Source organism: Nematostella vectensis, chromosome 14, assembly GCF_932526225.1.
Source record: "Nematostella vectensis chromosome 14, jaNemVect1.1, whole genome shotgun sequence".
Lineage (NCBI taxonomy): Eukaryota > Metazoa > Cnidaria > Anthozoa > Actiniaria > Edwardsiidae > Nematostella > Nematostella vectensis.
In genome coordinates, this window is record NC_064047.1 from 14,050,086 (window position 1) to 14,075,120 (window position 25,035).

The 25,035-nt window shown below is 39.0% G+C and overlaps 4 protein-coding genes across 5 annotated transcripts in view; 1 reads left to right on the forward strand and 3 right to left on the reverse strand.

Moving 5' to 3' along the window:
* Nucleotides 1-170: 170 nt before the first annotated feature.
* LOC116615460 lies at nucleotides 171-14,510 on the reverse strand. Its single transcript, XM_048722057.1, has 4 exons — nucleotides 14,226-14,510; nucleotides 1,140-1,171; nucleotides 994-1,028; nucleotides 171-913 (listed from the first exon to the last, which is right to left on the reverse strand). Exons 1-4 carry the CDS (start codon nucleotides 14,289-14,291, stop codon nucleotides 459-461), a joined length of 588 nt encoding a protein of 195 aa, XP_048578014.1. The 5' UTR covers nucleotides 14,292-14,510; the 3' UTR covers nucleotides 171-458.
* LOC125559884 lies at nucleotides 4,781-8,306 on the reverse strand. The gene is made up of 2 exons (XM_048722050.1): nucleotides 7,993-8,306; nucleotides 4,781-7,617 (listed from the first exon to the last, which is right to left on the reverse strand). Exons 1-2 carry the CDS (start codon nucleotides 8,056-8,058, stop codon nucleotides 5,209-5,211), a joined length of 2,475 nt encoding a protein of 824 aa, XP_048578007.1. The 5' UTR covers nucleotides 8,059-8,306; the 3' UTR covers nucleotides 4,781-5,208.
* LOC125559885 lies at nucleotides 9,981-14,001 on the reverse strand. Its single transcript, XM_048722055.1, has 2 exons — nucleotides 13,871-14,001; nucleotides 9,981-13,661 (listed from the first exon to the last, which is right to left on the reverse strand). Exons 1-2 carry the CDS (start codon nucleotides 13,919-13,921, stop codon nucleotides 12,549-12,551), a joined length of 1,164 nt encoding a protein of 387 aa, XP_048578012.1. The 5' UTR covers nucleotides 13,922-14,001; the 3' UTR covers nucleotides 9,981-12,548.
* Nucleotides 14,511-15,016: 506 nt separating the features above from the next.
* LOC5503660 (tripartite motif-containing protein 45) overlaps nucleotides 15,017-25,035 on the forward strand; it is a 78,972-nt gene continuing 68,953 nt past the window's right edge. The window contains exons 1-4 of one of the 2 annotated variants that reach the window (XM_048722054.1): nucleotides 15,017-15,053; nucleotides 16,286-16,473; nucleotides 16,826-17,717; nucleotides 24,138-25,035. The exon at nucleotides 24,138-25,035 is cut by the window's right edge and continues 190 nt beyond it. In XM_048722054.1, coding sequence (XP_048578011.1) covers nucleotides 15,032-15,053; nucleotides 16,286-16,473; nucleotides 16,826-17,717; nucleotides 24,138-24,460 — 1,425 coding nt within the window. In that variant the 5' untranslated portion in view covers nucleotides 15,017-15,031 and the 3' untranslated portion in view covers nucleotides 24,461-25,035. The remainder of the gene's footprint in view (nucleotides 15,054-16,285; nucleotides 16,474-16,825; nucleotides 17,718-24,137) is intronic. The other variant, XM_048722053.1, reaches the window with a different exon arrangement.

Sequence of the window (25,035 nt, forward strand, 5' to 3'; positions counted from 1 at the left end):
GCTTCGGCCCATCATAACACTCTTTCTTGAAGTGGTCCGAACATAGTGAGATGTTGTCACCTCGTGCACGAAAGTCCGGTCGATGTTTCCGTACGAATTTCTCCCACTCGTGCCTCAATTTGCGGTCTTTGGGAAAGTTATGCATCGAAATATTATCCGTGTAAGACGTATTTTTGCAGCTAACATTATTCGGTAGGCCTGCTACACAAAATCGGCCCTTATTTTTCCTTTTATCGCGAGGGTCACCGTCGCACGTCTTACTTTCTCTGTCCGCCATATTGAACTGAACCAACATTATGACGCCGAGCACGCACACGTGATCGGAAGCGTCGTCACGTGATTGCTTGGCCGAGCGATTGATGGAGGGGACATAAAGCGCGGAAAGTTTGAAATTCCCTAAAAAACAATAACTTTTCGAGGTTTTAAACGATTTCGCTCAAATTTTCAGCCAGTGTTTTTCAGATATCAATATTCAAATAAACTCTATTTTCGTTTCGTGACTGAGGCTCTTTAATGATCAATTGATTTTCGTGATTCTTTGTTACCACCTTAGCAACAATGTCAACTGCCTTGTATTCTGGCGCTGATAACGCTTCTTGCACCGTCACAATAGATGAGACAACTTGGGAGTTATATGAGAATTCTGGCGCTGCTGATGTTATCTTTGATTTTTTCGTCATTCTGAACTCTTCAGAGGTACTGGTGCTAGCCATTCTTTTGGTGGCTGTGATTTTTATTGTTGATTTATTTTGGTATGGTTCAAGGAGATTTTTTCTTAGCTGTGGGTCATAGCACACGGCACGGACCTTTTCAGCTTCCCCAGTTTGGACAAGACAGTCAAAGTATGGTTTTCTGTTTTTTTTCGCATGCTTAACAGGACTTAGGCTATGAACAAAACCCTCTAGTTGAACATCTGAAAGAATAGAACTTATTTTAGTCATTGCAAACACATTGTTTATTATGCTTTACACAACAAAGAAATATATATCTTACCTGGTGAGTCGTCAGCTTTGTTGAGTTGTTGTTGTCTGCATTTAAAAGGAGATGTTATGTAATAATATTAGCAAAGAGTACAAAGATATTACCTAAGATAAGATGGAAACGAAAAATAGAAATGAAATTAAGATACAAGTACTTACGGGTTTGTTGTAGGAGTGCTCATGTTGGTATTCTGTAATGAAATAAAGTGTATCTAAACAATTGCACTATTGAGTGTATTTAACTGTGTTTCTAATACATAATATTTATAATAAGTACCTAATTATCCAGAATACCGGTAGTCTTATAAGAACATAATCAGTATGTGCTAATGTTAAATAAACTAGTGTGTAATGTAAATTGTTTGCACTGTATTTATAGACTCCATTATCAATTTTTGCCTTTAGTTAATGAAGCTGTTTATCAATACACAAATGGCTTTATGATCAGAAAAATATGTCTCCAAAATCTGAAAGCTTGTTTGCACTTCAGGTAAATTAGTGTAGATGTGGTCAATACAGGTTTTACTGTCTGTTGTACTACATGAAACTAGCTTTCTATAACAATTTTGTGTTATAAAAAAGTTATAAAGTGATGCACGGCATGATTCACTGAACCAGTTCACATTGAAATCACCAATAAAAATGTTAATTTGTGTTGGTAGAGAGTCTAGTGTCTCTTTCATAGCATTACATAATTCTGTTATTGATACTGTTGGTGAGCTGTATACTCCCACTATTGTAATATGAGGTATGATCATAAACCTCAAAATAGTTATTTCTACACCATGTATATTACTACAAAATGGATATCCTGGGTAATAGTCAAGACGGCTATACACTGCTGTACCTCCATATGGCCTTACATTTTGTCTTGGTGTACAATCATTTCTGAACAATGTATAGTTTTTATCATCTAATAGATATGAATCATCATTTTCATGCTGAAAAAATCTTGTTTCTGAAAAAATATTTACATCAGTGCTTGAGTAATTTAAGTCATGACGTATGTCATCTATATGCTTGTGCAATGATCTTGCATTGAGAAAACAGATTTTAATACTAGCTTGAGGTGCTTCATATATGGGACTAACAGAAAGTGACAGTTTTCCTTCAGTTCTCAATCGATGCATTTCAGTTTGGACGTCAGTATTAACAGCTATTTTGCTTTCACATAAGTCAGTTATATATAGACCATCTATAGTTATTACTCTACTTAATCCTACATAATGTATATGAGGAATGGCTCTTTTGGTTTCAAAATTTACTACAATTCTACTTTCAGTATCACCCTGTGATCTATGTATTGTTTTAGCAGCAGCAGGTCTAAGTGGAAATTGTTTTCTCATCACGTGTACAGATCTTGTTCTACCTACAGCAAATTGAGTGCTGATAGGTTTGATTGGTGTCCATGTTGGTTCAATATCATTGACATATAGCTGTCTATTATCATGCCTGGTTTTTTGACCAACATCAGCATGATCAAACTGTACCCATATAATACCTGATGGTTTGTCTGTTTTATGTATTTGCATAAATTTTATGACACTACCAGCACCATTGGTCATACCATCATCATTTCTAGTGTTTAGTGATATCTCTGTTCTTTCACCAATTGCCAAATGCAAAACAGAATGCAGTTGTTTTGTTTTTCTAGGATCTTTAGGTATTTGCTTTAATATTTTGTCTCTAAGTTCTTCCGAATCTGTTCCAATGACAGTGTCATGTGCTTTAATAGAGTATTTTGGACCCTGAAGAGCATTATGAGCTTTATAGTTGAAGTCATTGACTTTAGCATTTTGAATAAATAAATGAGGTGCATCTTTGGGATACTGAGCACTAGTGTGGTTAAGAATTCTTTCCTTTAATTTGATTATATCCTCTTTAGTATGATTTCCCTCTCTTAATCTATTCAATAATTCAGCAAAGTCTTTGCTTTCCCTCTGTTGCATGATTTCTTTAAGTTCAAACATTTTGAAAAGTTCTTGCCATACATTAGGTGCAAGAACACCATATTCATCATTATCCATGTCTTTAAATATATAACCATCCATTACAGGTTGTACTTGAAACAAATCTCCTATAGCAACAATACTAACACCGCCAAATGGTAGCGAGCTGCCTTTGATGTCTTTAAGTCTATTATTGAATTGGACATTAAACATAGTATTACCAACCATAGATATTTCATCTACAAATATCAACTTAAGTCCACCTATTTGACATCTTAATGTATTAAGCCTACTTGAATCAAGTTTCTTATAGTTCTTTAATGACTGACAGGCTGGTACTGCTAAAGCACTATGAATGGTATTGCCCTTTATATTATATGCTGCTTTCCCTGTGGGTGCTAACATAAGTATTTTTGTTTCAGCAAAATTAACGCCAGGTCTGGTGTTATAATATTTCAAAGCAGCTTGGTATAAGGCTTTAGTGACATGTGATTTACCCACACCTGCACCACCACTTAGAAAGCAGTAAAATGCCTCACCAGAAGTTTTTATTAAATGTAGTACATGATAGAAAAATTCTTTTTGCTCTTTATTCAACGTCTGTACCATACATCTATATTCATCATCTGGCAGTTCATTCATAATAAGTGTTTCAGTATTATCAACTGATGGTATTCCTAAATCATCTGATAGATTATAGTTTCCAGTGAAGTCAGGATGTAAGTCTTGATCACCTTCAGCTCGGTCTTGTTGTTCAAGATTTTGAGTACAAGGTGCTATCTCATCAAATCTATCCTCTAATCTATTCATGTCTTGTTGTATTTCATTAAAGTCCTCATTGCAAACTGCATATTGTTTCATTTGTTCATTGATGACATTGGCAAGTAACATATAGCATTCTTCATAAGATGAAAATGTACCAAGAATATCAGTTTCTTCATTTCGCCATGGAGTAAATAGCATTAGAAGTTCACGATAATGTTTTTCCGGCTCAGCTTCCTTATTAAACCACACACTTCTAATTATCCTAGCCTTTGCTCGTTTTTTAGTTTTGCTACGTGGTGTTTTCTGAGCTTCTGTATCATCATCATCATTTAGATTATCATCAACAAAATTCTCTAACGGAAGACCATCAACATCAACTTGATTAGTTTGTTTTACATAAGGCTTTCCAGCACAATCATACCATGCTGCCCAGTCTGCAAGTGTGATATTTTCTAGTTTTAGAGGGCGCTTTGAATATCTTTTGAGTAAACCACTGGTATAGATTTCTTCAGAGTCATCATCCATTTCATTAATATTATCCATTGGTTTTAATAGGTCAACTCTTTCATTAGGTGGTGATGTATTTATAAATATTATCTGTCTAGATGATTTTCTCATTGGAAGCTGTAACACAATGTACACTGCTTCTTGTGCACTTATCTCAACATTATTGAGGAACTTACTTCCAATATCCCTTACTTGTTGTTTTATTGTTTTATTACCTTGCCTAGCTTCAGTACATGCCTCTCTTAAAAGTTCACTCATGCCTTTCTGGCCTTTTGATATATAATTCACTATGTACACAGCACATGCATAGACATCTAAGACAAACTGTATATCCATGTTAGCTCTCCATGCAGAGAGACAATCAGGGTTGTAATTATTTATGCGTAATTCATTGGGATTTCTTTTCAGAAACACAGTAGGTGTGTTAATCGATGAACTTACAGCAAGTAAATAGTTTTGTTTAGTGATATTAAGGTTCACGAGTAACTGGTCAAATGTAATATCTTCACCTTCTTTGCTTTCATCTAGATACACTTGAATTGCCTTCCAATTATCTCTATATATTTTTATTTCCTTTTCGGGTGTATCCTCATCTAGAGGATATATTATCATAGTTTGCTTCATTGGTGGCTGTGGATAGTTAAATCTACATTTGCTACTTGTATTTTTACGGCATGTATGCGAATGTCTATGTACCTGTCTATTAACCAAGACTAGTAAATCAGCATTGTCTACTGGCTTTTGGCAAGTTATTATCTTATCAATAAATGATGTGACATCTTCATCACTATCTATTTGAAATTGTGGTGCATCTTCAAGCCACATCAGCATCAGGGTTCCCACTAATCTGAAAAAGTAAAATTCCCTGACTTTTCCCTGACCATAACCCATTTTTCAATGACCATGCAGCATGTCTTATGAATACTTTTAATGAATAATCTATAATTTCAATAACAGCAACAAAGCAATAGTGTCTCAAGATTGTGAGATTTTGACTTAACGTCTTTTCAAAAGGATTTCAGCTTCTTCTGTAGAAGATCAATATTTTGTTCTTCCTTCTCTATTTCCTTCCTCTTTTCTTTTGATTTTACCCGCAAGGCGTTCGACTTTGCAAGAATGCTAAAGTCTCCCTTCATTTCTGCATTAGTAGCAAGGTCATCGGCTTCTTTCAGAAGAGCAGTAGCTGTAGTTTCAAGCTTTTGTTTTTTCTTTTTTGCTTGCTTGATGTCTTCTTCGACTTTTCTTTTCAAGCTTTCTTTATGGGTTTTTGCCTCAATTGATTTCTTCTCTGCTAAAGATTGTCTGTATCTGTTACTAGCATATTTACAAGATGTAAGCAGCTCAGTTGTGATAGAATCTTCAATTGGACATTCCAGACTTTTGACACCACTGTGAGCTCTGCGAAATCCAACAAGCGTGTCTTGGTGCATATTGTTGCTCACGATATCCTTGTTATCAGAGAATCCTCTTTCAACACAGGATTGACCATGGGACAAGATAAGCAGCATCTTTACTGTTTGCCAAAGGTCTGCATACTGTGGTTTCTGGTGAAAGTACTCTGCTAGGAAGACATCAAGTGCTTTGTCTGATGACTGGTAGGACTTGAAGTCCTCCTTACTGTATCTCTCCACATCAGCAAGGAATGCCTTGTACTGCTGTAGAGCAATATCACAACAATGGGTAGATTTCATTTTATGCGATATCAGTTGCTGAAGGACATTGGAGAATCTGGTTGTTGCTGCTTCAGGGTTTGATGCCATGTAAATAGGATTTAAAGACACCAGATTCCTAGCCATCTTGTACTTTAGAGGAGATCTGTCCATTACCTTGCTAGATAATTGTTTCAGAAATTCAAGGCAATTATTCTGGAATTCCAGGATTTGTAGAGGTGTGGCTTGCTTAGTACTTTCCATCTTATGCACTGACATCTTCGCAGCAAAACCTACATCTACCTTCCTTGGTGGTAGAAGATTGTCAGACTTGCTAACATCAATGTTAGCAAGCTTAGCACATGTTGTTGCCTCTTGAAGCACAGACTTCTTAACAAACTTGGAAAGGATTGCTTCAAGTATGGTTTGTACATCTTGTGTAAGAAAGGGGACCATGGGCTGATCGGTTTGGAATTTCTTCAAAAAAGGCCCAAGAATGCGTGCGATACTAATAAAGAACTCAAGTTTGGCAACAATGAGTGGATCTTGTACAAATGCCTGTAGATTTTTGAAAGATTGGCTTGTAGGAATTTTGCTCTTTGGTAGCTTTGACACCTCGTCAACATATTTCTTGATATTTGGCCAGATAGCCACTGCTCGTTCTGCCACTGGCAAATCTTCCAGCCACCTTGTTCCACAAAATCGTAGTGGCCACATGGAACTTCCAGAAATGGCTTCATAATCTTCTCTTTTTGCTGGTGAGTCTGAAAAAGTGTACCAGAGAGACCTCAGAAGTTTATCAAGACGCCAGCCTGTGGCTGTAGCTCCATATTTAAAAGCCCCATGTACCACATGTAACCCACAGGCACCAATATTAATGAGCTTTGGAAGATCTGGATCAGTTTGTTCTCTATCTTCTAATAGGTCTTCAAGAAATTTCCAGTTAACATTAGGACCATCCATCGATACCTGCACAAGGTTTGCAGGATTCAGCTTTTGTAGACCTAGCTTGAAACTTTGAAGTAAATCTGCAGCTCTTGTGTGACCAAGAAACTGGGAATCAATGTATCTTGATACAACTTTATTCTTCTGAACATCCCAAAAGAGCACAATCAAATCCATCTGTTCTTTCTGGATCACTTTATTCAGCGATTCATCAAATGAGATAACATACATTGTTCCTTGCTCTTGAAGTCTTTTCATTAATTCATCATGAAAAAATGGGGCAATGCCAAAACAAATCAAGTATGAACACTTTGTTGCTCCACATTGGAACTGTTTGGCAATTACACTGTCTGGAAACATATTGGAAAATAGCTTGTCAGTGCCTGCACTACTATTACAGGAATAGTGAGACATGAGGACTTTTATAGCCCACAGCACCTCTGCTTTTAGAGTTTCATCTTTGGTAACATACTTTTTAATTGTGCCTTTAGATGAATCAGATGAACTGGCAACTTGAGAAAGATCGACGGGAGGAGGTGGTACAGTCATTGTCCTTTCTGCTGCTGAAGAATTTTGTTCGGATTCTTGCTTTTGCACAGTGACAAAAGAGTTCAAAGAAACTTGTTGTGTCGATGGAGCAACTCTCCTAAGATGTTTTTTGCCTTTAGCATGACTTATCAGTGCTTGTTTTCCCATATTTCCAAGCTCAAATGTAACAGAGCACATTTTACACCTTGCTTTAGTTGATTCCTGAGCTTGTGCAACCCAAGGAAATAGTGGGTCTTGAAGCCATAGATTATTAAATACAGTTCGCTTACTCATCTACAAACCAATACAAAAGTTATAAAAAATAAGTGTTACGACTGTAAATAATTTTGTATAAAGTCATGCTGCAATTAAATGCAATGAGAATGGACAAAAAAAATGTATATCTAACTAAGTTCAGGCGTGGTTTCCTCTTTTTCAAAATGCAAATCAGGATAAACAAAAATAATTTTTAAAGCTTAAGACTAAGACTGAACAGTTACGAAAAAATTCGCTGCATACAAAAATATCTTGAATTAAATGTCGTTAGTTTACCGATTTTGTCATTAAATGATCAATAAATTGTTACATTATGCATCCCCCCACTCTATCACTGCTAAGGTTATGAAATAATGCCCTTAAAATAGCTAAAATACTTAATTCCAGCCCTACCTCCACGTGCTTTCCAATACTGCAACAAGATGGCCGACATAATTCAGACCCAGTCCTCCACTTCATTTTCCTCCACAGGAAAACCACATAGGATAATTCGTTTATACTGATGTATTGCGATTTTTGAAACTTTTAATTAACAGTGAGGTTGCTTGATTATCGCCAACACAATTCATAATAATGATTTTTGAAAAATAAGAATTATTCCCTGACTTTTCCCTGACTTTTTGAGAATTATCAAATTTCCCTGACTTAAATCATAATTCCCTGACAATTCCCTGACCTTGAAAAAAAATCGAATTTCACTGACTTTTCCCTGACTGTGGGAACCCTGAGCATATGTATATGAGGAGACCCTCTTTGCTGATATTCTACATGGTAAAACCAGTCAGATATTTTACCTAAAGGTTGAGCAGAACTGAACAGTTAAAAATTGATTAACTTGATAATCAAAGTGTCTTGCACATGTCACAGGGTCACTCTGAATTAAGCGACACCTGTCATCCCAATTAAAATTGTCTATTTGTTCATCAGTGTATTCCTTATTGTCTACAAGCTGACCAAGTATTCTAAGTAGGTGCATCCATTGTGTTTCAGCTGATGAGAAACTACAAAATAGTGTAGCAGGACCTAACTGCCTAATCATTGCAAACAGATCTTTTTTAGCTTTTTCAAAGTATGGAGGTGAACCTCTCAATGCATTTAAAAATTTGTATCCATCATCATGACGAATCAATCTGTCTATTGATCCTTGCTGTTTAAGTTGTCCAGCAGTAATATTTTTGTTGTTTCCCTTACATTTTCTCAGAGCTATATGTGATTTTCCTAAGAGAATTTTCATTTGCAACTTTTTTGTTTTGTAAAATATATTTTCAATGCACACTGCAGCTCGTCTGTCAGACCGTCTCAACTCTGATTTACATATATCACTATAGTTAATATCGACTAATCTTTGTTTATTGTCAATTCGTGGTTGTCCAAGAAATATTCCAGGGTATGCTAACTCTTCACAATATTTGTCTCTAAAAACACTTAATGGTCTATTCCCTTCACCTGGAGCAATATTTAATATGTTTTGCCTTTCATTATCTTCTAAAAAGTCAGTTGCTGTAAACATAGTATCAGTAACACCAGCAATTGTTTCTGCTTCATCTTCATGTGATTCATTTTGGTCTAGCCCTTCAGAATCAATATCATTGTCATCAGTTTCATCTATTGTATCTGACTGTACCTTCTCATTAATTTCATCATTATCAGCTCTGTTGTATTGATTGATCCAGTCATTATTCAGTACTATACCTTCATCTCTATATAAACTACTATGTGTTATAAGCCAATTTGCTGCTTGAAGTACTTTATATGGTCTTACATTTAGTGACAGTGCAGAACTCTTATATTTCAGCATCCGCTTTAAATTAACTTTAATTGTAGCAGTTTGATTTTGCAATCGTGGTAATATATTAACTGTATTAGTTACATCAGCAGGTACATTAACAATATTTCCATGTATCTTAAGCTGTCTCTCCCTAGGTGCCTGCATTAATTTTTGAAATGCAATTCTTGGAGCTAATAATCTACATTCTAGTTCATTGAGATCAAAGAAATCTGGTTTATCTGGAAATGCCATACCATTCGCTACAGCACATGGTGGGACTTTATTTTTTTGCAAATAATTAGAGCATGTTCTACAAACCCATTCTTTGTTACCAACACTTATCTTATTTGATAGATATTTCACAACATCAGGATTTGATTGTCTCAGCTTAGTAGTACTACTCACACTATGTTTATACCATAGTTGATCACAACATATACAAATATACAGAGGGCCTTGGTTTACTATTTCATGGAACCGCTTTATTGCAAATTCAATGGATGAGTTAGCTCTATATTTTCTTTGGTATTCATTACGCTTTGATTTCTTTTCCGGTGATGCATTCATTTCTCTATTTTTTCTTTGGTATTCATTTCTCTTTGATTTTTTTTTCTGGTGATGCATTCATTTCTCTATATTTTCTTAGGTATTCATTACACTTTAATTTCTTTTCTGGTGATGAATTAATTTCTCTATATTTTCTTAGGTATTCATTACACTTTAATTTCTTTTCTGGTGATGCATTCATTTCTCTATAATTTCTTTGGTATTCATTTCTCTTTGATTTTTTTTCTGGTGAAGTATTATTTTGTTTGGATTGCCTGTATTCCTTCATGTATTGCCTAATGTAGGTAGCCCTGTCTTGCTTTTTTGTTTCATTTGAATTAGAACTTTTGCTTGTACTTGCTTGCTTTCTTTTTTCTGGACGACTCGAAATTGTATTTTCCCTGTCAATATTGTTCGAACTTTGTTGATGTGAAACAGAACATGTTGATACTGTTATAATATTATTTGTTTTGGGCCCCCTGTGGCCCCTTATTTATCTTATGGGCCCCCCCATATATGTAATAAAAGGTGTTTACTTCAAAATTCGGTTGTTTTTTGTACAATAAAGCTCTACAAAATCAAATCTACCGAGTGAAAAACTACAACATAAGACAACATAAGACAACGAGGAGCCCTATCCTCGGGGGGCCCATAAGATAAATAAGGGGCCACAGGGGGCCCAAAACAAATAATATTATAACATCTCCCTTCTCAACAAAGTGTTAGGTTAAGTGTTCAATAAATGTTCTTAACAATGTTCAATAAGTCTTTGTGGTTTTTTTGATAACCCTGCCAGATGCTGTGCTCATCGGTGTCGTCTCGTGTTGCCTCTCAGAAGACTTTGGTGGTGTAGGCGATGCTGTCACATTATTGCTTAACTGTGTGGGGTTGTTGGTACTTTCTGGTGGTAGTTGAGGAATGGCTGGTATAACAAAAGGACTTGTGCTCATCGATTGATCATTAGGTGTTGAAATGATTTGTCGTCGATTTCTCCTGAAGACACGCCCACGCTCATCTCCTAATAAGTACGATCGGGGCTTTTCTTTTCTTTGCCTTTTCGTTTATCGATTACTAACATCGAAGAGACCCAAGGGGTATGTTCTTCTTCTTTAACAATGATCCCATCTTCTTCCATCTCTCTCAGCTTCTGTTGAGTTGGGTCTAACATGGATACTGGGATCTTTCTGGGTGCGTGTATAACTGGAGTTACTGCAGAGTCTACCTCTAGGTGTACTTTGTTGGGTAACATTCCTGGTTTGTTACTGAAGCAATCAAGGTAATCTTTCAGAACAGGGTCACTTGTGAGGGTTGTGGTACTTTTGCTTTGTTCTCTGGACAAGTCGATGTTTGATGTTTGTGCTGATGGTGAATCTAGCAATGTGAGATCCATGAACTGTAGGACTTCAAGATCAAGGCAAGCCTCACAACTTAGTAGTGGGGTGAACTCTCCATCAACTACAAGATATAACAGATCTATCTTTCGATCTTTGTACTGTGTTGGAAGGCGGACACATCCTTAAGGGTAGATGGGCTTAGTCGCAAGCCAGCCCTTCAAAGGCTGGTGTACACGTTTCAACGGCTTGTTGGTGATGCTCTTGTACAAGTTGTAGGGGATGACAGTAGCCTCCGCACCCGTGTCTGCTTTCAGTTTGACCTCTTTTCCTGCTATCATGACTTTTATCAGGCTCTTTTTGGGTTGCTGGTTCTGTAACACGCTTCCGACTTCAATGGATCCAAAGTATGTGTGGGTTTCGTTGCTGTCACTTGAGTCATACTCCTGTTCCACCACATGCACTTCTGGATCTTTTTTCTGTTTGTTTTTACACATCTTTGCAAAATGGCCTGTTTTGCTACAAATCTTGCAATTCCTTTTAAAGGCTGGGCATCGTGTTGGGTGTGCAAATGAATGGCGATATCCACAGAACTTACAAGACGGCTGTTCTTTCTTAACTTGGACTGGTTGCACAGACACTGTTTTACTTGGGACTACTGTCTGTGGAACAAACTTATACTTCTGCAGCTCAGTCGCCTCATAAGTTCTGCAGTAATCATGCGCGGTTTGTAGGGTAAGGTCTGGCTTTTTCAACAACTCCCCTCGCAATTCATCGCTGGTTACTCCCCCCACAATACGGTCTCGTATCAATGAATCTCTAAGTGCTCCAAAGTCACAGTTTAATGAAAGCCGTTTTAGCTCACTAACAAAGTTGTCAATTCGTTCACCCTCCTTTTGGTTTCTAAGATTGAAGAGCAGTCGCTCATAAATGACATTCTTAGCTCCTCGACAAAGTTCATGGAACTTTCGGCACACATCACCATAAGATTCATTACTCTCGCCTGCAGTATACACAAAGTGGCTATACTCTTCAATTGCACTCGGTCCAGCACAGTTAAGTAACAAATTAACTTTTAACTTATCTCCCTTGTCGTCCTTTCCTTTTGCAACCAAGTAAATTTCGAACTGCATTAGGAACTTTCTCCAATTTTCTGATGCATTCGCATCCAACACCAAAGGTCCCGGAGCTCGATGATACATTTCCCCACTTTCGGCCATCGTTTCCTTGTTTTGTCGACTTTTCTTTAACAATTAATATTCTCCAGTGGTTAACCACTTCTGACACCATGTAATAAAAGGTGTTCACTTCAAAATTCGGTTGTTTTTTGTACAATAAAGCTCTACAAAATCAAATCTACCGAGTGAAAAACTACAACATAAGACAACGAGGAGCCCTATCCTCGGGGGGCCCATAAGATAAATAAGGGGCCACAGGGGGCCCAAAACAAATAATATTATAACAGATACGTAGTGCACTTGACCAATATGTCCTATGTATATTGTTCTAATATTATTTATTATTGTATTTGCTGGCTCAACTAATGTGACTTCCCTAATATTTGAATCTGATTCTATAATATGAATCTTTAAACTCATTGCATCAGCAACAGCCTGTATTATAATATGATTGGCCCATGTTCCTTGTAGAGACATATTAGTTAAATACTGTGACCAAGATGAATCTATGATACTTTCAATAAATCGTTCAGGATTGTCCTTTAAATATCTCACTCCTAAAGCTCTAATTTCTGCATGTTTATTTGAATTACCATATAGCTGATGTGATACTGATTTGAAAAAGCAATCACCTCCTCCACCAACATCTAGTGGTGTTAAACCATGTCGAAGCATTCGGTATCTTAACGTAAAGTCACCATTACTATATAAACATATATCTTCAATATTATTATTATCAGTTACAGGACCAGGATTCAATTCAATGTCCCCAGACAATAAAAGAGTTTGTTTACATCCATTATACCTCACTGATGTTTTACAAGTTGCTCTAAAAAAGGAGCTATAGAAACTATTAAGTCTGTTAATGTATTTCAATTTCCAATAGTTATAGTTTGTAGCAATTCTGTAAAAAACAGATGAAACAGGTGTGCCCTTAATAATCATCTTTTTGTGTCTTTTTCTTAACTTTCTATATCTGAGCAATCTCATAACTTTTTTTAGGGATATTCTAGATGGTTCTCTATCTCTACATTTGTGATTTAGTTGCTTTGAACATATTCGAGAATGTCTATGATTTTCTATACACTTGGAGATCTTGATAGATGGACAAGATGCATGTTTATTATTATCATGTTTGTTTTCAATACTAGGCATAGTTTTCTCAAATGCATTTGTTATACTGTTATTACTAGTTTTTGAGGTGAATTCGTCAACAAGATTACTTCGATCATTATATACAGTGCTAAAAATGTGATTTGTTTGCCCTGTTTTATCCGACAAATACAGCAACATGTACACAGGTATCCCAAAAATACTTTTGTTCACAAATTGGTTTCCACAATATTTGCCATTATAGTGCCTTTCAGTCACATTGCTGTGATTATTAGTTTCCCGAAGGAAATTTTCAGTGTGCCGAAGCACAGTTAAGATCACATTGCTGTGATTACTAGTTCCCCGAAGGGAATATTCAGTGTGCCGAAGCACATTTTGAGCCCCATTTCTGGGTTTGTTTGCTTCCCGAAGGAATTCTATGCTCTCCCGAAGGAGATTTTGAGCCCCATTTCTGGGTTTATTGGTTCCCCGAAGGGAATTGAAGGACACCATACGGCCATAAGGACTGGTCTTGTGTAATAAGGCAAGCGATGCAATCGAGCTTTTGTTGGCAAACAAACCACATAAAGCACCCCAAAATCTGAAATATTCTTTAGAAATACCAACATGACAAATGCATAAAAGGTTGTGCCTAGTACTAAACACAAAAGGGATAGAATACATTGTAAAAGAAGTATTAAATCAACTCACCTTCACAAGAGCTCGTGAAATCAAACGAGAAGTGCGAAGAGAAAGCACATGTTTGACTCCAATCATTTTTTGCTCGTGGACTATAATTCAAAACAACGTCGTAATCCGAAATCAATCCGATCCCTCTTCGCCAGCGACATCTACGACGACGATCACGTGTTCGATGAATGACCGCTAGGAACGCCTGCTTCAAGTGAAATTCTATTGTTTACAACTCTTTCTTTCACTCACTCAAACCGATGGCATAGTGACGAGAGGCCCCATAAGGCCTTTCGTCACAAAAATGACCTGGAGTCAAATCAGGCAATGTGAAATTAATTTTGTTGATAAGCTTGGTCTTATTTCATAGTAAGGAAGTCAATAAGTATTATACTGAAGAAGTCTTATTTCATTCTGACTGTCCAATACACCAAAAACTGGTAATCGACTCTGCCATTTTTTTTTGTCTCCAATAAGACTTCTTCAGGGCAGACTGAAGAAGTCTTATTAAAGCTAAATTAGTTGTTGAGCGACCCTTGCGCATTCAATATCTTTGTCTCGTTTGGGAATAGCGCGTAGTCAATCAAACTTTGGGGGCGGGTCTATGTAAATCATTCGTGGAACGGTAAATTAACAGTAGCGTCGCGATCACAATCTACGGCAAGAAAATGGAACCATCAGGACTATGCGAGGGATAATTTTACTTCGAACCTCAAAGATTTCAAAGGCTCTACTATATCTACTGTAACCTAGTTCTTTTTCTGCCTAAATTTTACGGTGCTTCTCTGCAAAATTGGTATTCGATTCATTGAGACGGTGAGATCAACATGAGTGAACTAGTGTGTACGGGTAATGACTGTTTTATTTCCTTTTTAAATTTTTAGAATGATGATTAGAGCTAAAAAAACAATGATGGAACTAAGCCAAGGTGAAACACTTTTATGCAAAATTATACTACAATTCTAGAATTTCGTCGAATCTTTTTCACGCATTGTATGCAGAATTAAACTCCGAGAACTCACCTAGCTAATAAACTGACCGGGGATATGTTATCTGCAGAGCCTGCTAAACTCAGTTCGATTTCCCTTGAAAACCTATATCGTTGCGATGGCTACTATCCGAGGTCAGGTGTTGATTGACTACGCGCTATTCCCAAACGAGACAAGGATCTTAGATCTGACGAGGTCGCGCAAAAACGAATTTAGCTGTAAACACGAAAATATGGCAGAGTCGAATACCAGTTTTTGGTGTATTGTATTTATTCTTCTGGTTTACTATCACGACTATTTGGGCCTTTTGCATTGATTCATACTTTCTGTCCAGGTTCGCAGAATTATGTATTGGTTGTCATGTATTGATCATGTATTGATTTCCGGCAAAACTAGACATCTAAGCCTTAGAGTTTAAGGTTTAGGAATAGGTTTATTCAAGGGAAAGGAGGTGTAATTTGTTTGGTCATGCAAAGAACAAAGATGTAACTCCAGAATTTACAACAAAATAAACATCAAATAAATACCACAACACTGCTTCGGATTCTTCTATATGGCTTCCTACACTTTCTCCAAGCGTTGAGAATTTATAGTCATTATTTTGTCCCAGAAGTAAGACGAATTCTAATCGGATACTGAGTCAAAACGAGCGGTACTTTTAGTGAGTTGCTACATCTGAAATGGTTTCACGGATAAGCATGTGTGATCAAAGATCATTGCAATGAATTTATTACGTTCTATATACATTATACTCTAATATACTTTAATATAGATTAAATAGAACTTCATCAATGGATGATGTATTGTTTGACATGATAAAGTGCAGGGATTCTGCATTTGTATATACTGGGCGGGAACTTCATAAGAACGCGCGCTCTGATTGGTTCGCTATCTCGGAATGATTAGTAAATAGACCCCTGCTGGCCGCTGGGATATCCGCATAGGATGAGAAATGGTACGAAAAATAAACAGTTGTCCGAGAAGCGAAGCGTCTCTATCCACCGCTATTCCCTTCGCCTTCGGCGAATAATTGTTGATTATTATGTCTCTGCTACTTCGATTATCTAATAACCATTTATTGTTGATGTGTAGAAATGGCAACATCCGCCAGCAGGCGCCTCGAGGATGAGGTGACGTGCTCTTTGTGTATAGAGCACTTCAACGATCCTAGAGTGCTGCCTTGCTTGCACTCATTTTGTCGGCACTGCCTGGAAGAGCTGGCAGTGCACTCTGAAGGGAGAGGAAAACTTGTGTGCCCCCTCTGTAAGGCGGAATTCCAGGTAATCTGTCATATCAAGAGAGCATATCAAAAATACATCTATTAGTTAATAAACCCTGGAACAACTTTGTGTAACAAACTCTTTGCTTTGCATTGTTTTGCATGAAACAAATAAATTTAAACGACAAGTGCATTTCAACTAATTATATATGAATCACTCTAATATTGAATACTTCTCACAAGTAAATTGGCTCCATTGTTTACATAGTTAATGCGTATAAAAATGTTCCAAAAAAAAGAATTAGTTATTAGCCCAATATTAAACCCTAATACATCTATCTAAACGGGGCCCTCCCCCCCCGGTTTTAAATTGGTGGTATGCAAACTCCATTAACATATTTTTTTTCTCTTAGATTTCCCCAGCAGATGTTCCGAGTTTGAAGGTGAATTTCATGATCAACAGTATTATCTCTGTTCTTCCTTTATTGACATCTGAAGACTCCAAGAAGAAACCAGCTTGTGAATCGTGTGATAGTGGTGAGCCTGCCCAAGGGAGATGTAACGAGTGCGATCACTTTGTCTGTGAGCACTGCATCTCGGCTCATAAGAGATTACGATTACTACAACACCACACTCTCCTCAGTCTTGATGAGATCAAAAGCGGAAAGTTACTTGCAATGAGCAAAACTTCCTTCTGCACCAAACATGAAGGTGAAGTGCTGAAACTGTTTTGCGAATCTTGTAAGGAAGTAATTTGCCGAGATTGCACCGTTGTTGATCATAAAAATCATGACTACCTTTTCACAAGTGATGTAATCGCTAGAGAGAAAGAAGAAATATTGGAAAGAGCAAAAAAAGTTGCATCAAAACTCACCGATATTGAACAGGCGATGGCATTGGTTGAAGAGGCTCAACAACATCTCGAGGAAAATAAACGTGCGACCAGAAGGGATCTGGATCAGTTTATTGATAAGCAGATAGGGGCTCTTGAGAAGATGCGATCAGATCTTAGAGGGGAGATCGAGTCAGCTTGTCAGAAGCAAGAGAAGCAGCTGACTGCCCAGAGAGAGACTCTATCCATGAGACTTGCAAGTGCTCGTAGCAGTTTGGAGTTTGCTGAGAGAATGTGCAGGGAAGCAAATGATGTGGATGTCTTGTCCATCAGGAATGAAGTGCTATCCCAGCTATCGAGTCTAGCAGAGAAACCCGTGGATCAGCCTTGTACAGAGGGTCAAGTTCGTCTTGTAGTGGACGATGAGTATTGGGGTTCCTTTTCAAAGAAGATCTCAGTTGATGAGCATACAGGTAAATTCTCTAATACAATTGTGTCCTGATTATAAATAACTGTAATCCGCTGTAACAGCAACAGCTGCTATTGCGTTGTTTGCAATGTTCGCGAACAATTTCGCGAACACATGTGCATATGTTCGAAAGCGGTACTGTACCTACAATGGATGAAGAGGATGGTGTTCCTGGTGTGGATGAGGAGTTTTTGGGTTCTTTATCAAAGACGATTTGTCTGTAAATAGTATGAAGATTGAGTCTTTTCACAATTACGGCAAGTCTTTGAATAGTCTGTAAATTAACTGGAAAATATCTGTATTCGGAGAAAGGATACCCAGAGTATGCGCTAAAACGGGACCCAGAGAACCCTGAAAAAAGCCTGGAAATACTCTTGAAATAGCCTGGAAATAGTCTGTAAATCTAGGCGATGGGTAGCTTTAGTTGCATCGCACAGGCTTGTAGAAAATTTACAGACTATTTACAGGCTATTTCCAGTCTTTCTTCGGCCCCCTCTCAAGCCGTAATATTGTCTGTAAAAGTGATTTACACAGCCTGTAAATAACACACTAAAGGCCAGTTTGGAGAGAGAGAGAGAACTCTTAAGTATGGCGGCGTGCACCGGTGCTAGACTATTTTTTTATTAAGTTTTCAAGGCGTTGGCTAAAGTCGACTCCCTTGCGTGTCAGCATACGCCTGTCAGCTCGTTTCGTTTGTTAAGGTGCCTACAGCACGTGTTCTTACAAATGATAAGATATTTCTTGGTAAGCCATAGATTGCAGCGCTTTGTATATACAGTCGATTGACAAAAGGTTGTCCTCAACCGGCTTCGCGACAAGCCCGCATGTAAGCACGGGTAAGCGCCTAGCTGCATAAGACTGAAGTTATACGTTGGCTAATATATGCAGCTAGGCGCTTCATTGCTTTTTACCCATGCTTACATGCGGGCTTGTCGCGTAGTCGCGAAGCCTATTGAGGACAACCTTTTGTCAAACGAATGTATATAACCCAGGGCTATAATGTTTCAATGCATAGTGAATTGTTCTTCAGATTTAGGGATTAGATGTGTTTACTTAGCTCTGTTGTGTGACGTTTGCTTTCGTGGCGGAAGGACGCTGTATGGTTGTTGTAGCGTGACGGAAGGGCGCTGTGTGGTGTTGTAGCGTGACGGAAGGGCGCTGTGTGGTGTTGTAGCGTGACGGAAGGGCGCTGTGTGGTTGTTGTAGCGTGACGGAAGGGCGGTGTATGGTTGTTGTAGCGTGACGGAAGGACGCTGTTTCGATGTTGTAGCGTGACGAATGGACACTGTGTGGTTGATGTAGCGTGACGGAAAGAAGCTGTGTGGTTGTTGTAGCGTGACGGAAGGGCGCTGTATGGTTTTTGTAGCGTGAGGGAAGGACGCTGTTTCGATGTTGTAGCGTGACGAATGGACACTGTGGTTGATGTAGCGTGACGGAAGGACGCTCTGTGGTTGTTGTAGCGTGACGGAAGGACGCTGTTTCGATGTTGTAGCGTGACAGATGGACATTGTGTGGTTGTTGTAGCGTGACGGAAGGACGCTGTGTGGTTGTTGTAGCGTGACGGAAGAAACCTGTATGGTTGTTGTAGCGTGACGGAAGGACGCTGTGTGGTTGATGTAGCGTGACGGAAGGACGCTGTTTCGATGTTGTAGCGTGACGAATGGACACTGTGGTTGATGTAGCGTGACGGAAGGACGCTCTGTGGTTGTTGTAGCGTGACGGAAGGACGCTGTTTCGATGTTGTAGCGTGACAGATGGACATTGTGTGGTTGTTGTAGCGTGACGGAAGGACGCTGTGTGGTTGTTGTAGCGTGACGGAAGAAAGCTGTATGGTTGTTGTAGCGTGACGGAAGGACGCTGTGTGGTTGATGTAGCGTGACGGAAGGACGCTGTGTGGTGTTGTGGCGTGACGGAAGGACGCTGTATGGTTGTTGTAGCGTGACGGAAGGACGCTGTGTGGTTGTTGTAGCGTGACGGAAGGACGCTGTATGGTTGTTGTAGCGTGACGGAAGGACGCTGTATGGTTGTTGTAGCGTGACGGAAGGACGCTGTATGGTTGTTGTAGCGTGACGGAAGGACGCTGTATGGTTGTTGTAGCGTGACGGAAGGACGCTGTATGGTTGTTGTAGCGTGACGGAAGGACGCTGTATGGTTGTTGTAGCGTGACGGAAGGGCGCTGTGTGGTTGTTGTAGCGTGACGGAAGGACGCTGTATGGTTGTTGTAGCGTGACGGAAGGACGCTGTATGGTTGTTGTAGCGTGACGGAAGGACGCTGTATGGTTGTTGTAGCGTGACGGAAGGACGCTGTATGGTTGTTGTAGCGTGACGGAAGGACGCTGTATGGTTGTTGTAGCGTGACGGAAGGGCGCTGTGTGGTTGGTGTAGCGTGACGGAAGGACGCTGTATGGTTGTTGTAGCGTGACGGAAGGACGCTGTATGGTTGTTGTAGCGTGACGGAAGGACGCTGTATGGTTGTTGTAGCGTGACGGAAGGGCGCTGTGTGGTTGTTGTAGCGTGACGGAAGGACGCTGTATGGTTGTTGTAGCGTGACGGAAGGGCGCTGTATGGTTGTTGTAGCGTGACGGAAGGACGCTGTTTCGTTGTTCTAGCGTGACGGAAGGGCGCTGTATGGTTTTTGTAGCGTGACGGAAGGACGCTGTATGGTTGTTGTAGCGTGACGGAAGGACGCTGTATGGTTGTTGTAGCGTGACGGAAGGACGCTGTATGGTTGTTGTAGCGTGACGGAAGGGCGCTGTGTGGTTGTTGTAGCGTGACGGAAGGACGCTGTATGGTTGTTGTAGCGTGACGGAAGGACGCTGTATGGTTGTTGTAGCGTGACGGAAGGACGCTGTATGGTTGTTGTAGCGTGACGGAAGGACGCTGTATGGTTGTTGTAGCGTGACGGAAGGGCGCTGTATGGTTGTTGTAGCGTGACGCAAGGGCGCTGTGTGGTTGTTGTAGCGTGACGGAAGGGCGCTGTATGGTTGTTGTAGCGTGACGGAAGGACGCTGTTTCGTTGTTCTAGCGTGACGGAAGGGCGCTGTATGGTTTTTGTAGCGTGACAAACGGACGCTGTATGGTTGTTGTGGCGTGACGGAAGGACGCTGTTTCGATGTTGTAGCGTGACGGAAGGACGGTGTATGGTTGTTGTGGCGTGACGGATGGACGCTGTATGGCTGTTGTAGCGTGACGGAAGGGCGCTGTATGGTTGTTGTAGCGTGACTTGAACGTGTCACCTGTGAACCAGGTGTTTGTGCTTCTACTATGCTCACTCTCGACTTTGGCCTGGTAGATGACGTTTGTAGTTAGGCACGCACCGTCATTAATTTCTCGTTATGAGCGCTGATTCGTGCGCCCATGCTCGGCATGCAGGAATAACTAAATTTGAGGAGATTCCTATCAAGATCGTATGACTCAAGCAATCCTTGATTATTTGAAGAAATATTTTCCCAACGTTATTTTTCATTTGCTAGTTCTTTAGGGTGTTATTAAGCCATGTTATTTCCGGCCACGGTTCTGCCCAGTGCTGGTGCTTTTGAGTCAATGAGGATTTTTATTCATCAACTCTTAAACTGCTTAAAATTCTAAGTCTTTTATCATTAAACTCCGAAACTGTTTAATGATCACGTTCTCGGGATCCTGGACGTTAAAGTTTTGAAGCCTCCGCGTAATGTTTGACCATGCATTATTCCCTTAAATCGCGGGAAGTGAGTAAACATCAATTTAAAACTACAGCCAAATCTTTGTCGCTGTTTATCTCCGTTCCTCCTCCTCCTTCCATAGATAAATACGTCGATTGCCGTAGAGTAGTGAGCATACTTGATAAGAAAGCTTAGTTTATCGATATAGAAGTATTTAACTCAAACCATCTCGAGTATCAAATCAAACAAGAAAAACTATGATCAACAACGAAGACGAAACAAGCGACAAAATGTTCGAAAAGTGCGCGAAATTGCTAAAAAATACCGACTTCGGAGTTTCTTGTTTGTCTAAAAACAAGCTGAAATCGCCACTAGTTGATGACACAACTTTCGCCCTTATTTACGCAATCTTACATGTACACATATAGCACACATAAAATAAATCCTCGAATTTTGAGGAATAAGTATTTCTGATTTATTTCTGTACGATTTCACTAGAGCGGCCATAATCAGTAAACCTTTGATACCGACTTCGGAGCTTCTAGTTTGTCTAACAAAAAAACTTATTTACGCATTATCGTACATATCCGCAAATAACACACATCAAACAAATCCTCGAATTATGAGGAATATGAGGAATTATGAATTCTGTAAGATTCCACAAGAACGGTCATGATCAGCGAATGTCTGATACCAACGGAGTTTCTTTTTTTCTCTAACAAGAAGCCGAAACCGCGACTAGTTCATAACAAAACTCTCGTCCTGTATTTACGTGTTATCGCTACATAACACACACCAAATTAACCCACATATTATAAGGAATAAGTATTTCTCATTTATTTCTGTGCCATTTCACTAGAGCGGCCACGATCAGTGAATGTTTGATACCGATTTCTGTGTTTATTGTTTACCTAACATCAAGCCGTAACCACCACAACGACTCAAAGTTGTGAAAACGACTTTTACTTAAATCGGAAGATTCAATCGAATAGTTCAACATTCACGACTCGCGATCCGTGTGCTTGATTCGTAGACACGGAATCTTGTCAGCCGTGTCAACGGCCTTTCAAATTCTTTTTAACGGCCTTTTTTACCGCGTGCCCACGGCTTTTCCTTCAGTGGCCACAGGAAAAAAATCCGTGTCAACGGAAAAAAGTAACGTGGTCACGGAAAAAAAATCCGTTTAAACGGCGTGTGCCCGTGCACGTGCCCACGAGTTTGAAAACCTTAGTGTAGTTTTCCCGTGGACGGTCACGATGTCCTTTTTTTATATGAACTCGACAAAGCCCGTTTGCAATACATCATCTTATGAACCGAATACAAGTAGGGCGGTGGTAGGGCGCCTTCTCTGGCAGACAATACTTGTTACTTTTTCCTCCCCCTTCCACCAAATATGTAATTACGCATATCTTCTGATAAAAGGATCGGATAGACAAATAAAAAATAGTTTGTTAGCCCCTTTCATTGCAACACGTAAGGTGAACCCGTTAAATTTTGCTGTTTGGTGCAGGGAAATGTTTTCAAAATAACTAGATTTGTCCTTGGACAATACTAGAAGTAAAGGTTATTAAAATCGAGCAATTTACTAACTAGATTTTTCCTTGGACAATACTAGAAGTAAAGGTTATTAAAATCGAGCCATTTAGAAGAATCTCTGATATCTTTGCACATTTATTTTTCTAGTAATTCTGTTATTTGCCTACTGTTGAATTGCCTCAGATATTAATTCATAGAAAAGCAGGGAGTTTTGTATCATTACTGTTAATCATCTCAATAGTTTTATGATTATTTTTGCTTTTTTACCTATAAAGAATTTCGCAGATAATTCTTTTTACCCTTGTTGTGACTGTGATTACATTCCCGACAGGCTCCATTGAAGCTCCATTTAAGGGTTGTGAGTAAGAGATTAATGTCCCTAGATATATCACGCGACAAAATAGTTTTGTAGTTTAATATAATAATATTATGATAACTAGTATCTTATTTATCAAAAGTTATGAATTATTATTTATATAATAATATTTATATTTCGAGCTCGCATAATCCGGCCGCCTCGAACTTTGTGTTTTTGGGGTTTTAGTGCCGGAAAAACTATCAAAGCCTACAGGTAGGCTACGAAAACGGCCTCTAATAAATCATCGTAAAATCTCTGACAGGCCCCTGTCGCTTATTTCCTTTTTAGTGCCGAAGAGATCTGCTTGGTTACACAGGGGATTTCAATTTTTTTCAGATCCGACACTAGGTATTTTGGTTCCTATAAAGTCTTAGATGCTATTAATAAGTATTTATATGACTTCCTTTGTACAAAAAAACAAAACCCAAATCAGGCAGGGGTGGTGGCTTAATTATTATAGACAGGGGCTTAAATGGGATGGGGGTTAAAAGATCTTTTACTTTAACTTATTTTCTATCCTCGAAAAGGGCTATCTCCCCCCTCCCCTCCCCCCTCTTTATGAAAAAAATTGGACATTTCTGCAAGCCGGGAAGTAATATTTTTCAGTGCCGATATCTGGAGGGTGGAAACCCCGTATCTGAGAAAACTTTACGCGGGTCGCAAGAAGCAGGTCTTAACTGGAAAAGACACAATTCATGAATGCATAGAAGCTTCTTTACTATTTTTTTTTATTATTATTTGGTCATACTAACGAAAAGTGACAATTCTGACATTTGAGAATTTAAATTATACGAGTTCAGCTGTTATGATATACCAAAACACAATTTTTGCCGTATTTATTCTAGTTTTTATTATAATAATAACACATTTTGTTTTATGTTCTTCAAAGTGAGTGACCGAGGATACCAGTCCTCCAGCAGGTCATTCTTGTTCACGCTGTGTAACAAGAATGGCTACCGCCCTGAAAAGTTGCCATTGAGGCGCACGCCAGATAGATACGCCATTTGTGACCACACAAGTTGCGGTCCGGTGTTTGGTGGTTTTGACCTGTTGATCGCTGACAACGCGGGGGGTAATAAAGTGTCCTGTACGGAGCCACACACGTACGCTCGTCCCCAGGGCGCCACATCTGATGGCCCGTGTGACGTCTTTGCTGGCACCTGGAAATTCACACCCGACGAAATGGAGGTGTTTCACGAGGTGGTGGACTGAATACAGCTTTGAACGCCTGTAAAGTGACAATAGACATAAAGATGTATAAATATTTGTTAGTTGGTACTGTGTCATGAAATTACTGATTTTGAATTTGGATGTATCGTGGTATATGTGTTGTGACCCGCGAATGCATCATGGGTAGCATGTAAATCACAAAACTACATGTTATGAAAACCCGAGTGCAAGTGGTAAAAAGCACAAAAAAAGATGAAAAAAAAATCAGTTTTAAATTTGAATTTGCTCATTTTTTTATACCCATGAGCCAACGCGGGCACAAGGATTCTTTAGTGCAGCCTTATTTGAAGTGTGTGTGTACATCTCGAGCTTAGTTCAGGATTCTATAACACCAGTGCAGCTTACAAGTTTTGATTATTTTAACTGGCTTTCAAAAACAATGCATTTTTGATGTTCAAAATCTGTGACGGATTACTGCTGTAATAAGCCATTTAAAGCGAGGCTTTTAGATATACAAAATTGTGAAATAGTTTAGGGGAGAAGTCTGTTCAATAATTAAGCTGAGGGTAAGGGGGGATTATATGACAATCAATTGGGGACCTTAAATTAAGGTACCC